Genomic DNA, 13,583 nt, shown 5'->3' on the forward strand with positions numbered 1-13,583 from the left:
AGTAGCGTTATGCCGCGGGCTGGAACGGGAAGTGATGAGGTTTTATTAATTTAATAAAATTTAATAAAAGCCTAACGTATGAGGAGTAGATAAAATTAAGCGTGACATATGGAAAGCATTTGTAAAAACGGAATTTGCAGTTAAGCGCCAAGAGTGATCCTTATCACAATTCTTTTGCAGATTATGAAATTACTGTTACGTATTTTCTCAAGGTTTGGAGCAGAACCAGGTCCTCACAAGAATTATTTGCCAGTTCACCTATGAAGCTCCTGATTTTGAAGCTGTGCTTCTGCAATGAAGAAAAGGAGACGGCTCACTGCAAATCTAAACGACAAGGTTCATCTCGGCCATGAGAAAGATACTTCAGAACAAATTCTTGTAGTGGACTGTGCGCAAGAAATTGTCCCAAAGTCTGCAGAAATAGCTCCTGTGGATCCGCTTGAATCTTCCCAAGAACTTTTGCCATCATCAGAACAAAGAAAGCTCCTGAGCTCCTTTCAGTATAACAAAAATCTGCTTAAATACTTAAATGACGATAGACAGAAACATCCTTCATTTTGTGACTTACTCATAATTGTAGAAGGAAAAGAATTTAGTGCCCATAAGGTTGTAGTGGCTGTTGGGAGTAGTTATTTTCACGCCTGTCTGAGCAAAAATCCAAGCACCGATGTTGTCACCTTAGATCATGTCACTCATTCTGTCTTTCAGCATTTGCTTGAGTTCCTTTACACGTCTGAGTTTTTTGTATATAAAAATGAAATTCCACTAGTGCTGGAAGCAGCAAAATTTTTAGATATCATAGATGCAGTGAAGCTATTAAATAATGAAAGTGTGTCTAACGTACAGACTGATATAACTGATGCACCTACACCAGTGGAAACACTCAGTGAACTGACAGGTAAACTATTAAGTAGTCATCAGTGCACTTTTTGTGGTCGAAGTTTCTGTTACAAGAAGTCCTTAGAAAATCATTTGGCTAAAGCCCACAGGTCCCTTTCACTGGAGAGAAAACATGGGTTAAAAATGGTTGAGAAGGCAAACTTTTCCACTAGGCGCTCGACGAGAAACCGTAAATGTCCAGCTAAATTTGGGAACAGTGACAATGAAAGTGGTGATGCCTCTGACAGCAATTTGGAAAAAATCAGTTCTGACAAGGAAACTTCTGATAGAAGCGAGTTTGAAGACAGTGAAAGTGAAGGCAATGCTGATGAAGAGGGACAGGAAGAGGAAATGTCAGGTGAAGATTCAGAGTCTGAAGAACACAGTGAAAAAGAACAGAATGATACTGAGGAGGGTTCTGAGGCAGTAGATGCTGTGGGAAGTATTCCTGAAGGCTTAGCGCCAGTCACCATCCACAGCAGTAGCAAAAAGCTACTGCAGTGTCCCAAGTGTGACAAAAAATTTGATCGAATAGGTAAGAGCAAGTTAGCTTGATCTTTTCCCCTTTCACCGCGTGGTGGTGCTGTTTGTGCGGGAAATAAACTGCTTTTTCTCTGTCCTGGAGCAGGATTTCTGTGACCCTGACCCAGAGTGGCTCTGGTTTTTCCGAGTGCACTGAGTTGTTGTGTCTGCAATGCTGAACAGTTTCCATAAAATAGCTGAGTGCATTTTTTTAAAAAATCTGCAAATGGTATTTTTTTTCTCTTTCACTGCTCTGGATTCTGGTTGCTAGTGTGATATGTAAAAGCAGCCTTGAGAAAGGAGGGCAATACAGCAAGGTGTTAAAAGATAATTTGCATGAATTCTGAGACCTGTTCTGTATTTTCTGCCAGGTTAATTTTAAATAATGAAGCTGTCATTATCGCTGTAGTAACACAGCACCATTGTCAGCCAGCCTGAAATTAATCTCTTTTACGTGATATGTAGATACTCTGACCTCTAGCTTGATTCTTCTGATCTGTAGTTAGTACCAAGTAACACTTAGTCAGCTTAATCTGTTTTTTAGGATCATTTCTGTTACAGTCCCATCTAGGTGTATAATTGCTCAGGATATGAGAAGAGTAGAAATTCCAGTCCTGGCCCATCCACTTCTTTACTGTCCTTTTTTTCCCACGTTAGAAGTAATTACTATGGTACAACTGGAATAAATGTTGAATTACGGTCATGTAAGGTATCAACTTCGTTTCAATTATGGGAATTAGGAAAGAAACAGTTCCTTTCTTTATCTAACTCCCAGAAGTATGATGCATATTCTATAGAGGAATAAAAGTTACCTAGTAGAAGGTGGAGAGCCTCTGACTGACTTGAAGTAGGTAGATCCTTGATGTGGTGCAGAATTCTATTCTTGGAAAAAAAAAATGGCAAACAGAAAAGGGAGTACAAGCAGTGTTGAAGAAATGAGAGCAGTATTTTTGTTGATGTTTGTACCTTGAATCCCAAATATAGGTTGTTTGCAAGGATCTGTATCACTCCTTCAGTGTTGTTATTTGAAAGTACCTTAAAAATACTGGTTTCTTGGAAGGCTGTTCCCTGTTTTGAAAAGATGCATCACAGTCAGTGTAGTGAAAGAGCAGTACTATAACTTTGAATACTGAGAACAGAGTATGCTGTTGGCTTGAGCCAGAGGGACTCATCACCCTGGCACAGCTTTGACAGTAATACAGAGCCCTTCTATTTTCACTCTTCTGTCCTAAAAATAGTTAAGATGGAAGTGTACGGAGGCATCTTGCTTGAAACTCGTATGCTATCACCCTGCAGTTTTCAGTGCTGTAAACCAGTAGAAGTGTTTAGATGTGTGTGGAAGGGGCTTAGATCGTGGCCAGGTTTGAGAGCGAGACTATAGAACAAACCCCAGATGTGGGCATTGTAGGTGATACCTGTTACCATCTCTGCTAACAGATTTTTTTGTTGTTATTATATAGGCAAATATGAGAGCCACACACGTGTGCATACGAGTGAGAAGCCTTTTGAGTGTGACATCTGTCATCAGCGCTATTCGACAAAGTCCAACCTGACAGTGCACAGGAAGAAACACTCCAGTGATACTGACTTTCATAAAAAGGAACACAAGTGTCCCTACTGCAATAAGCTGCATGCAAGCAAAAAGACTTTAGCCAAGCACGTGAAGAGGCAAGTATGAGCAAATTTGTCTCACATTTATGAAAAAATATTTTTTTTTTTTGTTCAAAAGTATGTATGCACACAGCATATTCTGCATTATTTCTGTAACTGCTTTTTCTAGTAAGTATCTTCTCAAAGGAAATGGGGATTAGCAGTAGCAACTAACCTGCCCTAAGGAGTGCACAGGTCACTGAAGAGCAGTGGCAGTTCTGTGGGAGTTCTGCCCTAGGCTTTTGCTCTATGTTTTAGAGTACTCAGATTAGCTAGCACAGTCACTCAGAGCACGACCGTTGTAGTAGTTACCTCTGTTGCTTTTAATTTGGAGGAAGAATAAAATCTCTTTGTTTCTAGATGTCGATGTTAATACGTGGATAAACCATTTCCTTGCAGATCCTTAGGTGTATGACAGGTCTCATTGCAAGGTATTATTTACATATGCCTTTTTATCATTCTTTGTAAATAGCCACACAACATTATAATTGAAAGTGTCCTCTGTCTTTTGAACATCCAAGGAGATTCTGCAGGAGTCTGCAGTCAACACTGCTTTCCAGTTACTTGTGCCTTTAGAATTGTCTCATTACCAGTATTCTGTTCTGTTGATCAGCTTTCATGACAGACATGACACAAGTTTACAAATGGCTGTTTAGTATTTTAGTGATCTTCACCTTAGAAACTTGCAGCTATTTTCAGCTTCTGTCTGTCTCCTAGGTTTCATCCAGAAAATGTACAAGAATTTCTTTCTATCAAGAAGACAAAGAGTGAAGGTTGGAAATGTGATGTAAGTAATCCTTGAGTACTTTTGGTTTTTCCATATAGATACTGTGCTTTGAGACTTCAGTAATGAAGTGAAAATATGGCACGTGTATCTGTGAAATCTCAGTGGGCTTTGTGATGGTCTAAGTTTCCTCTTTAGGTACTGATTTAGAGACTGAGCTTTATCTGTATATACAGCTTATGACCAGGTAGATAGTATCAAATTGAATTCTAAAATAGTTGAAGACACTATTTCTTTTTTAATTGGATCAGTTATTACTGTTGTTAAAATAAATCAGATGATTTAGCATTGAGTGTTACAAATACTTTAAAACCAGAGTATTTGTTCTCCCATGCATTACGCACATTGTTTCTTTTTTTTTAGAGGAATCTTGTCATTATTTTTTTTAGTTCAGCTATTTTATTTATGCAAACTACTATACGTCTGTAATGTCACATGCTGTAACATAATTACTAAACTTCCTTTGTTTGTGAACTTGCACTTACACCGTAGGAGGTTGGGAGATATCAACTCTAGGAATTTGTAGTGTTCATTCTGTTGAGGGTGGCACCATTGTGCTGGTGTGTGGTAGACCAAAAGGTGTTATCTTCCAGAGGATGTTACAGTCTATGAACGTATTACAGGTTCTGTTTGTTACTAGATAAGGAATATTTTTCGTAGTGGTTATCAATCAGTCCTGCAACATTATTGATGTTCATGTCCCAGAAAGTACTTTATTTACTTACTTAGATGAATTATTTGCTAAACTCTATACTTTGTTTTAGAGGTTTTTTTTTTTTTTAGAGGTTTGTTTTTTTTTTTTTGCTTCAAAGCTTTATGTTAAGTAGAAATCTTTAAAAAGTAGCTGCAGCTCTCCTGCTGCTTCTGTGCATTGAAACTGGACTTGGATTGAAAACAGGGTTAAAATTTTAGCTTTTATAGCAGTTGGAGAATGAACAGAACCCTTAGGAGCTGTGACTTTGTTTTCAGGTTGTTTAGTGTGTTCTGAGGGCTGAGGTGGCCCAGATCTGTATGTGGTACTTCATGCCATGGTTTAGTGGTCATGGTAGTGTTGGGTTGATGGTTGGACTTGATCCTCTTGGAGGTCTTTTCCAACCTTTATGATTCCATATAAGCTGCAGGATTTTGTCAGGTTGTTGGTTTATGCTGTAGTCCATGTGCAAACACCAGGATTTGGTGACCATAATTTAATTCTTGAGGAATATGAGCAAATTCACAGAAATAGTAGAGTATTAGTGAAGAAAAACAAGAAGGCAAAAACCCCCACAATACTTCTTACAGGTATGGGATTTTTTTATGCTTGTATTTAACATTCATGAGTTTTTAACCAAATAAAGCTGTTTCTTCTGATTTCTTGAGGCCAAAAGAGTGTTATTCAGGTGTGCTCTGGAAGCTGATGGCATGATTTAGTGTATGGGAGTTAGGCAGGACTGAATCCAGCCATTACAAACAGTGGCACGAGTTTCACAGTGAAGTTGGTGAGTGCCCTGTTGATCTATGTTAAAGCACAGGACCCTGATGTTAAATCGTAATACCTAGTTTAAATACCTGATTTTGAGCTCTGGCTTTAATTCCGTAACTGAACTGCATGCTTACTTTAATGGCTACTGATAATTTGTGTAATTTTAATGCTGCGAAAGTTCTGTATATCAAAAATATATTTTGAGTTACGTTTCTTTGCTGGTATTGGCATTTTACTGCATCCTGTCAGAGAATTTCCCAGAGGAAATAAAGGAACAGGTGTGACTTGTTCTACAGTAGCTTGGACTGCAACAGCTTTTACCCCTGCGAGGTGTTGCAAGTTGGGATAGCATATGCTTTTGAAGAATATGTGTCTAATCTTACATGGTTGCGGATTATCTAAACTGTTAGGAGTTTATGAATAGGAAAAAAAATCTGGTTATAACTGATGTGTCTTTGACAAAGTGTGTTATCGTTTTAGATCTGTAAGAAATCTTTCACTCGAAGACTTCATTTAGAGGAACATATGATCCTTCACTCTCAGGATAAGCCCTTTAAGTGCACCTACTGTGAAGAGCACTTTAAATCCCGATTTGCAAGACTGAAACATCAAGAAAAATTCCATCTCGGTATAGAAACCTTCTGACATGTCAGCAATAGATTTAAAGTAAAACCTTCTTCCACCATTGTATGTCCTGAGCAGTCTGGTTTCCACCCACCTCCTTTTCCAGTTCTCTCTTTTCCAGTTTTGTGGGAGAGTTATTTTGGTTTTTGGTGGGGGGGTTTTGTTGGTTGTTTTTTTATACTTATTTGTTGTACCTAAATAAATGCAAAGTTTTGGGTGGAGAGAAGAATTAAGGTTAGTTTCATTTTTAAACTGAATTTTTCTGACCAAAATTGTTTCTTAACTATGAAGTCAGATTCTTCCTGAAATTTTCCAAAGACTTTTCTCTTTCATTCTGAAGTATTCCAAATACTTTTTTAGTCCTGCTGACTATTTCTGCTGTGTAGGAACTAGATTGGTGATAGTAATGGGAACTTGGTTTTTCAAAAAGTCTGAGTGGGATTAATAACTTGTCACTATTGCTTCTAAATTTTTGCTTTACAATCATGCAACTTGCCAAAGTACCAGATATTAGATATAACTTACCTGAGCAGAAAGTGCACAGGGTCTAATTGAAGTGTGCTGACTGTACTAAACATTAATTGTTTGTTTAGACAAAACTTTTGCTTTGTAAATTGATCAGGGTTTTCACTAGGAACCAGTCCGTGCATCTCGTTTGCTTTAACTGGCAGTGAATGTTGCTGTGTGTGTCTGTCTCTTCGTAGGGCCTTTTCCTTGTGATATCTGCGGCCGTCAGTTTAATGACACAGGGAATCTGAAACGCCATATAGAATGTACTCATGGAGGAAAGAGAAAATGGACCTGTTTCATCTGTGGAAAGTCTGTTAGGGAACGGTAAGGAGTTGTGTGGCTACCTGTGTGACTACTACAGCAGAACAGAGAACTGCTTAAGGTGCTTTGTTTGATTCTGAATATGCTTTGAGTTTTTAACATAAACAAGACCATTTCAGAGGACTAGTGTATTAAAATGTAGCAGCAGAGCCACAGGTAGCATGTCATTTTCTGACAACCTCTAAAATAAAGGGTGACAAATGTAGGTAATTAATTACGAAACAAAACTACATTAAGAAATTCTTATTTCTTTTTCACTTCACTTAGAGTTCCTGTGTTGTACTAGAACGTCTGATTTATTGGGAAAGAGTTTTGTGCTATAGATATTTTCATAAATATCTATATTTATAGATAGAATCATTAAGGTTGGAAAAGACCTCTAAGATCATCAGGTCCAACCATCACCCAACACCGTCATGACCATTAAACCATGTCCCCAAGTGCCACATCTACACGTTTTTTGAATCCCTCCAGGGATGGTGACTCCACCATCTCCCTGGGCAACCTGGTCCAATGCCTCACTACTCTTTCATGAAAAAAATTCTTCCTAATATCCAATTGAAACCTGCTCTGGTGCAACTTGAGCCCTTTTCCTTTTGTCCTATCACTAGTAACCTGGGAGAAAAGACCAAGATCCACCTCACTACAGCCTTCTTGCAGGGAGTTGTAGAGAGCAATAAGGTCTGCCCCCAGCCTTCTCTTCTCCAGACTAAACAACCCCAGTTCCTTCAACAACCCCTCATGAGCCATGTTTCCCCAGACCCCTCACCAGCTTTTTTGCCCTTCTCTGGACCCGCTCCAGCACCTCCATGTCCTTCTTATCCTGTGGTGCCCAAAACTGGACACAGTGCTCAAGGTGTGGTCTCACCAGTGCCGAGTCCAGGGGCACAATCACCTCCCTCCTCCTGCTGGCCACACCATTTCTGATACAGACCAGGATGCTGTTGGCCTTCTTGTCTACCCGGGCACACTGCTGGCTCATGTTCAGCCAGCTGTCCAGCAGGAGAAAGGTCCCTTTCTGCCTGACAGCTTTCCAGCCACTCCTCCCCAAGCCTTGAGCATTGCCTGGGGTTACTGATACACTGATGAGGACAGGAAGATCAGGAACACTTGTGAGAATGGCTCATAGGAAACTGGACTTGTGCAAGAATGGATTCCTGAAGTTGGAATAATAAAACCTTTGCTGATGCTTCTCTAAATGGAGGAAAAAAAAGTTAGTGTTTTGAAAAGTTGAAGCTCTAAAAGTTCACAGCTCATAAATTCTAATATTTAAAATTGCCATAGAAATAAGATTTTGCCCTGTCCCCCATTGCTTTTCTACACATATGAGGGGGGAAAAAAAATGAATTTTAAACGGTTGCTGACATCACTTCAGTGCAGGGGTCTTGCACTGCTCTATATAGGAGATCTTTAAAGTTTTCCAAAATCCAAAGAATTCTCTCTTGTTTAGTTCACACATTTAACAGGTGTGTATGCAGTAGATTTTACTGTCTGATTCTTTTCCTTGAGAGGAATTTTCACCTGCATGCACTTTTTTTTTCCTGTTGGAAAGGTTATAGTAGTTACTTACATACCTATGTGTGTATAAATAAATGTGTATATATATTTAAATAAGCTCTGTGCTGAGTTAAATTAACATCTGTGATCTATATTTCCTTCAAGTCAAAAACTTTGGCTTAGATATACATGTGGTAACAGGGAAATTATTACATAGAAAATAGTGTCAACATCGATTTTTTCTTTAATGTGTGACCAAATGTTTTGTTTTGCTTATATGGTTTCTAGACCCAGGTGGTTCAGTCAATAGCAGGTTGCCATGCTGACTTTCATTGCATGTGTACGCATATGTATCTGATGAAATTGGTGCAGATACTTGGATATACTGTAATCCATCAAGAGTTAGAGAAACTGAAATATTTGTAGACTGTTCCACTTTAAAGTGGTAGTGACGTTGCTTAAAATTTTACTTTTACTGACTTTGTTAACCAGAACAACTTTGAAAGAACATCTGAGAATCCACAGTGGAGAGAAGCCACATCTTTGCAGCATTTGTGGGCAGAGTTTTCGTCATGGAAGCTCTTACAGGTACAGTTTTTTGTTAAATAAGAAGCTGTTAAGCTTTCTTATTTGATAATATATTGATAAAATGAACGCGTATGTAATTCATAATGTGTGTGTTTTGAGTTATTCTAACTGAAAGCATTAGGAAATGCTTAGATACTGAAAATGTATCGATAATGTGTGAGCATTCATTTAATATGTTAGTAGTTTAAACACAGAATGTCATGCAAATCTTGTATCAAAGTTGATTTGCTTGCACATCTAAAACCTGTGTATTTGTTATTCAAACAGAAAATAAGTGGAGGACTAAAATGTCCTACTAAATTAATGTCAGATATGAGAGTTTAGCTCTGTTCTTGCCTTCTAATTGCAGTTTAAGCATACCTCAACTGAAAGTTATTTCCTGATATTTGTGTGAAACATGAAAGACTGTGTTTTCTGGTATTTTGCATGGAATTAGCATTACAAGTGTGTTAAAAAATGGCAGTTTAAGGTTATATTTATGACTGTAAATATACAGACTTCACCTAAGAGTCCACCATGATGACAAGAGGTATGAATGTGAAGAATGTGGGAAGACATTTATTCGGCATGACCATCTCACAAAACACAAAAAAGTACATTCAGGTAGGTATTTTCTTTGAAGATTTGCTTTGAAGTTACAAATTTTGAAATGAGATCAAATAAAAAAATTAATTATGGAAATTTTTCTCAGTATATGCTATGCTTTAGGCCTAATAAAAATTTCTCTCGCTATTTTTAAGGTCTACTAAAGTAGGGTTAATCTTACATGTTTTCAAGGTGTGAAAGCCAAATGTTTCCTCCATGTTAACATAGAAAGCTGAGGGACAGTCAAAAACATGTAACAATGAATTGCTTTAAAAATAATAAAAAAAAAAAAAAAAAAAAAAGCAAAAGTGAAAAAGGAGGATTTTTTAATGAGTTCAGATTTCTTTTTTTTTAATAGCAATTTTGTGAAACATTTTTACCACAACACAGAAGAAGCTGTCAGAGTCTCTGTCAAAGTTTGTACACTGATCACTTTAATGTAAAAGCGTCAAAGAGGTGCTTCTGAAGTCTGTTATGGGGCAGAAGAAAGGAAGGAAGGAAAGTAGAGGGAGTCAACCCTGAGAAGAGCCAGGTAGGGATGATCAGGAGGAAAAAATAAAAATCTGTTGCACTGAGAGCAGAAAGGTTATCAAATGTGTAGGAAGAGTGAAGATTCTCTAGGGACTTGTCCTTTTTTAGAACAGGTTCCAAAGGGAATGGGGCCATCTAGGAGGCAAAATACTTTCTAGGCAGCATGAAAATATGAAAGTGATCAGAGTCTAAACTTCCTGAGCCTTTATGTTGAACAGCTTCTTTTTTTATGAAATCATAATGTCTGCTATAAAATAAAGAAATCTTTGAAAACTCAAGTACAAAAAGAAACAAACAAAAAAAATCCTCTTTTCTACTCTATTTGCTTTTCCCCCCTCTAGAAAGTTACATTCTTTGACTGTCCACACTCCTCCTACTTACATGAGAAGAAATATTCTGCCACTTTGTGGAAGATCTCAAGATGACTAAAAAGAATCAAGATACTTTTAAACAGCAGCATAAAAGAAAAAGGTAACTATGTAAATCAGGATAATCAAAAAGATAAATACTGTGATGTAATTTTGAGTTCTAAGAATTAGAAGCCAAAAATAGTTCCAATAAGCTTCTCTTTTAAGGCCCCTGAACTGTTGAAAATATCACATTTTGAGTCATCATGATGAGAGTAGATTCCCAGTCATTGCCTTGTACCTCTCATGCAGTGGGTATTTGGGGAAGTGTCACTTAACTCATCAGCATGAATTTCTTTGTAGAAATGACAAATAGTCAATAATAGTCGTATGTAATAAGTAGTAAAAATCCTTACTCTGATAGAACCAATGTACTTCCTGAATTTTGTCCTTTGGTAACAGAGAATCCTCCTGTGAGTAAGGTACAGAAGAGCTCGATTGGCCGGACATGGACCTACTCTATGTTTTACAATTACAGCTCTTGGATATTTAATAAGTTCTGGAACCTTTAACCAAAATTTATTGAATTTTGCCCATGTAGGTGAAAAAGCACATCAGTGTGAGGAATGTGGAAAATGTTTTGGCCGCAGAGATCACCTTACTGTTCATTATAAAAGTGTTCATCTAGGAGAAAAGGTTTGGCAGAAGTAAGTGTGGCTTTTTTACAGCTGCGTAAGTACTTTCGGACTGTAACTGATTTTGTTGGGACTTGCATGTTCTTGCAGAATTTTAGTAGAGTGTGTGTGTTTGTGATGCCCATTGCCTTAGTCTTGATACGAATATCATTGCTACAGTTTGAAGTGAATGTCAGAAAATTGCCTTCACTCTTCAACCATAAAAACAGGTCAAATTTAAATCTGTCAATTAGCTGTCTCAATGTTGTTCTGAATTGATGGTTTCCTGTAATATTGTCATTTCTGACCAGTTAAGGCTGAATTATTAGACATTATTTAAGCCCTGTGAGAGCTATCTCACAGTTAGGTATCTTAGAAGCTATTAGCATAATAGTGGCTCTGAAAGTAGGTAAAAACTTAGAAACCTGAATTATGCCTACAATTTCAAAATGCCTTAGGGTTTTTAAATTCTTGAGCTCCAAAAATAAGCCTTTCAGAGATCTCAAATAAATTGAGATGTTTGTTTCAGATGATGTGTTTTAACTGCTTTTGCACTCGTTAGCATCATGTAGAAGCTGTTAAAGACATGTCTGTGTTGTGAAAGAATAGTACCTTGTCCTTTGTTTACTTACTCTTGTTTTTTTCTTGGTAGCCAGTAGCCTAAACTGTTCCTTGTACTTTACTTATAGCATAATTCTGCCAAAGTGGAAGGAAAGCCTCTTGTGGATGTTGGGCAAAAACTATTACTTAAGGAAATTTTTGGGGTCAGAAAAGGTGTTACAGTGGCTTTTGCTCTTTGACTACTAATTAGTAGTCTGTTTAGCAGAATGTAAGATTGAATATTGAGTAGTCTTAATTGACCTTATTGGTATGCAGATATCAGGAAATTTTAATGTAAGTGAGGAAATTTGGAAACTGATGTTGAGCTATTTTGCAGTTAAAGATTTCAGTAAGGACTGTACAATTAGCTTTATTGTTAGTTTGTTTTAAAAAAAACCCTTTCATCTAACTTGAAATGTCTTTTCTTATTTAAAGATATAAAGCAACATTTCACCAGTGTGAAGTCTGTAAGAAAGTTTTTAAAGGGAAATCAAGTTTGGAAATGCATTTTAGGACACATTCAGGTAAAAATAAACCCCAAGAAAATCACAAAGCATATACGAATGTAATTTCTATGCATCGGCATCAATGGAATTATTTAATTCATTATGGTTGTTAAGCATTCAGGGCAAGAGTAGCAGGAAGCAGCAAGACTTTTTATTCTTTCTTATATATTGATCATTCCTGAATACTACCTTCTCAACGCCATCAGTTGAAATATTGATAATCCTCAGCACAGGTTTGTGGTGCTCCTTTGCCTTTGGGAAGGTTTGTGTCCTTGCCTGTTTGACTTTATTTTTTTTGCTGTATGTTCAGGAAGATAGTTGCTGTTTTGAAGTGTTTAGAAGTACAAATGGAATTAGTTTAATACCAGTATCTTAACAGTGTAAAGACTGCTCTTTTTTATTTGGTTTATGTTCTGATAATTTTTGTGTGTACCTAACAGAAATCCCAAGTGTTGAGTAAATTGTATCTAAGGAGAAGGGTACGCTAATAACAACTTCTAAACAAACTTCTAATGGCACCCTTGATTCCAGAATTGATGCTAGGCATATGCTCTTCGTTTTCAGTAACATTGTTTTATGCTAGATCTCTGTGTACATAATCCATGTATGTATTTGCATATTTATGTGTGACGTGGTGTTACTCAGAATAACTAATGCTAACTTCTCTGTAATTACAGGGGAGAAACCCTACAAATGTCAAATCTGTAACCAGCCTTTTAGAATTAAGAAGACGTTAACAAAACACATGGTTATTCATTCAGATGCTCGACCTTTTAATTGCCAGCACTGCAATGCAACGTTTAAACGAAAAGACAAGCTGAAATATCATATTGACCATGTTCACGGGTCAAAGGCTGCGGAGGAGGCATTGACGTCTTCTTCAGAGGAAAAGCTAGTCTCCTTACCAGTGCAGTACACCTCTGATGACAAAGTTTACCACACCGAGGCTAAACAATATGTGGAACAGCCCAAAGCATATCAGTCGGAAGCCAAAACTTTGCTAGAGAACGTGTCTCCGGAGGTGTGTGTGCCTGTGACCCTGGTCCCAGTGCAGATGTCAGATCCGCAGGCTGAGCTGGGGCAGCATCCTGCTCAGTCGCACGGCATCCTTCCTCCACAGCCTGAGCAGACAGATTATCAGCGAGCAACAGACCTGTCCTTTCTAGAGAAGTACACTCTTACTCCTCAGCCTGCAAATATTGTTCATCCTGTAAGGCCTGAGCAAATGTTGGATCCTAGAGACCAATCGTATCTGGGAACTTTACTGGGGCTAGATACAGCTCCTGCCGTACAGAATATTTCAAACAATGAACATTCGTGATCAGACCCTAACATTCCACCTAATTTACTAAGCCATTAGCCAACAGAAGGGCTGATATGGCATTTAAGATTTATATTTTATATTTTATTTGGACTCATGAGTCTTCTGCATAGTTTTGGAAAAACAGGTTTGTTTACATAATATTTGAACATTTAGGCACATTTTGATGCATACTGAAAGAG

The 13,583-nt window shown here is 37.7% G+C and overlaps 1 protein-coding gene across 1 annotated transcript; it reads left to right on the plus strand.

The window, feature by feature from the left end:
* The first annotated feature begins 226 nt into the window (after positions 1-226).
* Positions 227-13,555, plus strand: ZBTB41 (zinc finger and BTB domain containing 41). The gene is made up of 10 exons (XM_008942460.1): positions 227-1,414; positions 2,862-3,069; positions 3,769-3,838; positions 5,778-5,925; positions 6,626-6,755; positions 8,742-8,837; positions 9,334-9,440; positions 10,902-11,007; positions 12,010-12,098; positions 12,758-13,555. Exons 1-10 carry the CDS (start codon positions 295-297, stop codon positions 13,399-13,401), a joined length of 2,718 nt encoding a protein of 905 aa, XP_008940708.1. The 5' UTR covers positions 227-294; the 3' UTR covers positions 13,402-13,555.
* Positions 13,556-13,583: the final 28 nt, after the last annotated feature.

The sequence above is a fragment of the Merops nubicus genome, unplaced genomic scaffold (genome assembly GCF_000691845.1).
Source record: "Merops nubicus isolate BGI_N331 unplaced genomic scaffold, ASM69184v1 scaffold48486, whole genome shotgun sequence".
NCBI classification, from domain to species: domain Eukaryota; kingdom Metazoa; phylum Chordata; class Aves; order Coraciiformes; family Meropidae; genus Merops; species Merops nubicus.

Coding starts and splice junctions, on each gene's coding strand:
- ZBTB41 (XM_008942460.1), top strand. CDS start 295: ATGAAGAAAAGGAGACGGCTCACTGCAAATCTAAACGACAAGGTTCAT. Junction 3,070..3,768: donor TTAGCCAAGCACGTGAAGAG/GCAAGTATGAGC, acceptor TCTGTCTCCTAG/GTTTCATCCAGAAAATGTAC. Junction 5,926..6,625: donor TCAAGAAAAATTCCATCTCG/GTATAGAAACCT, acceptor GTCTCTTCGTAG/GGCCTTTTCCTTGTGATATC.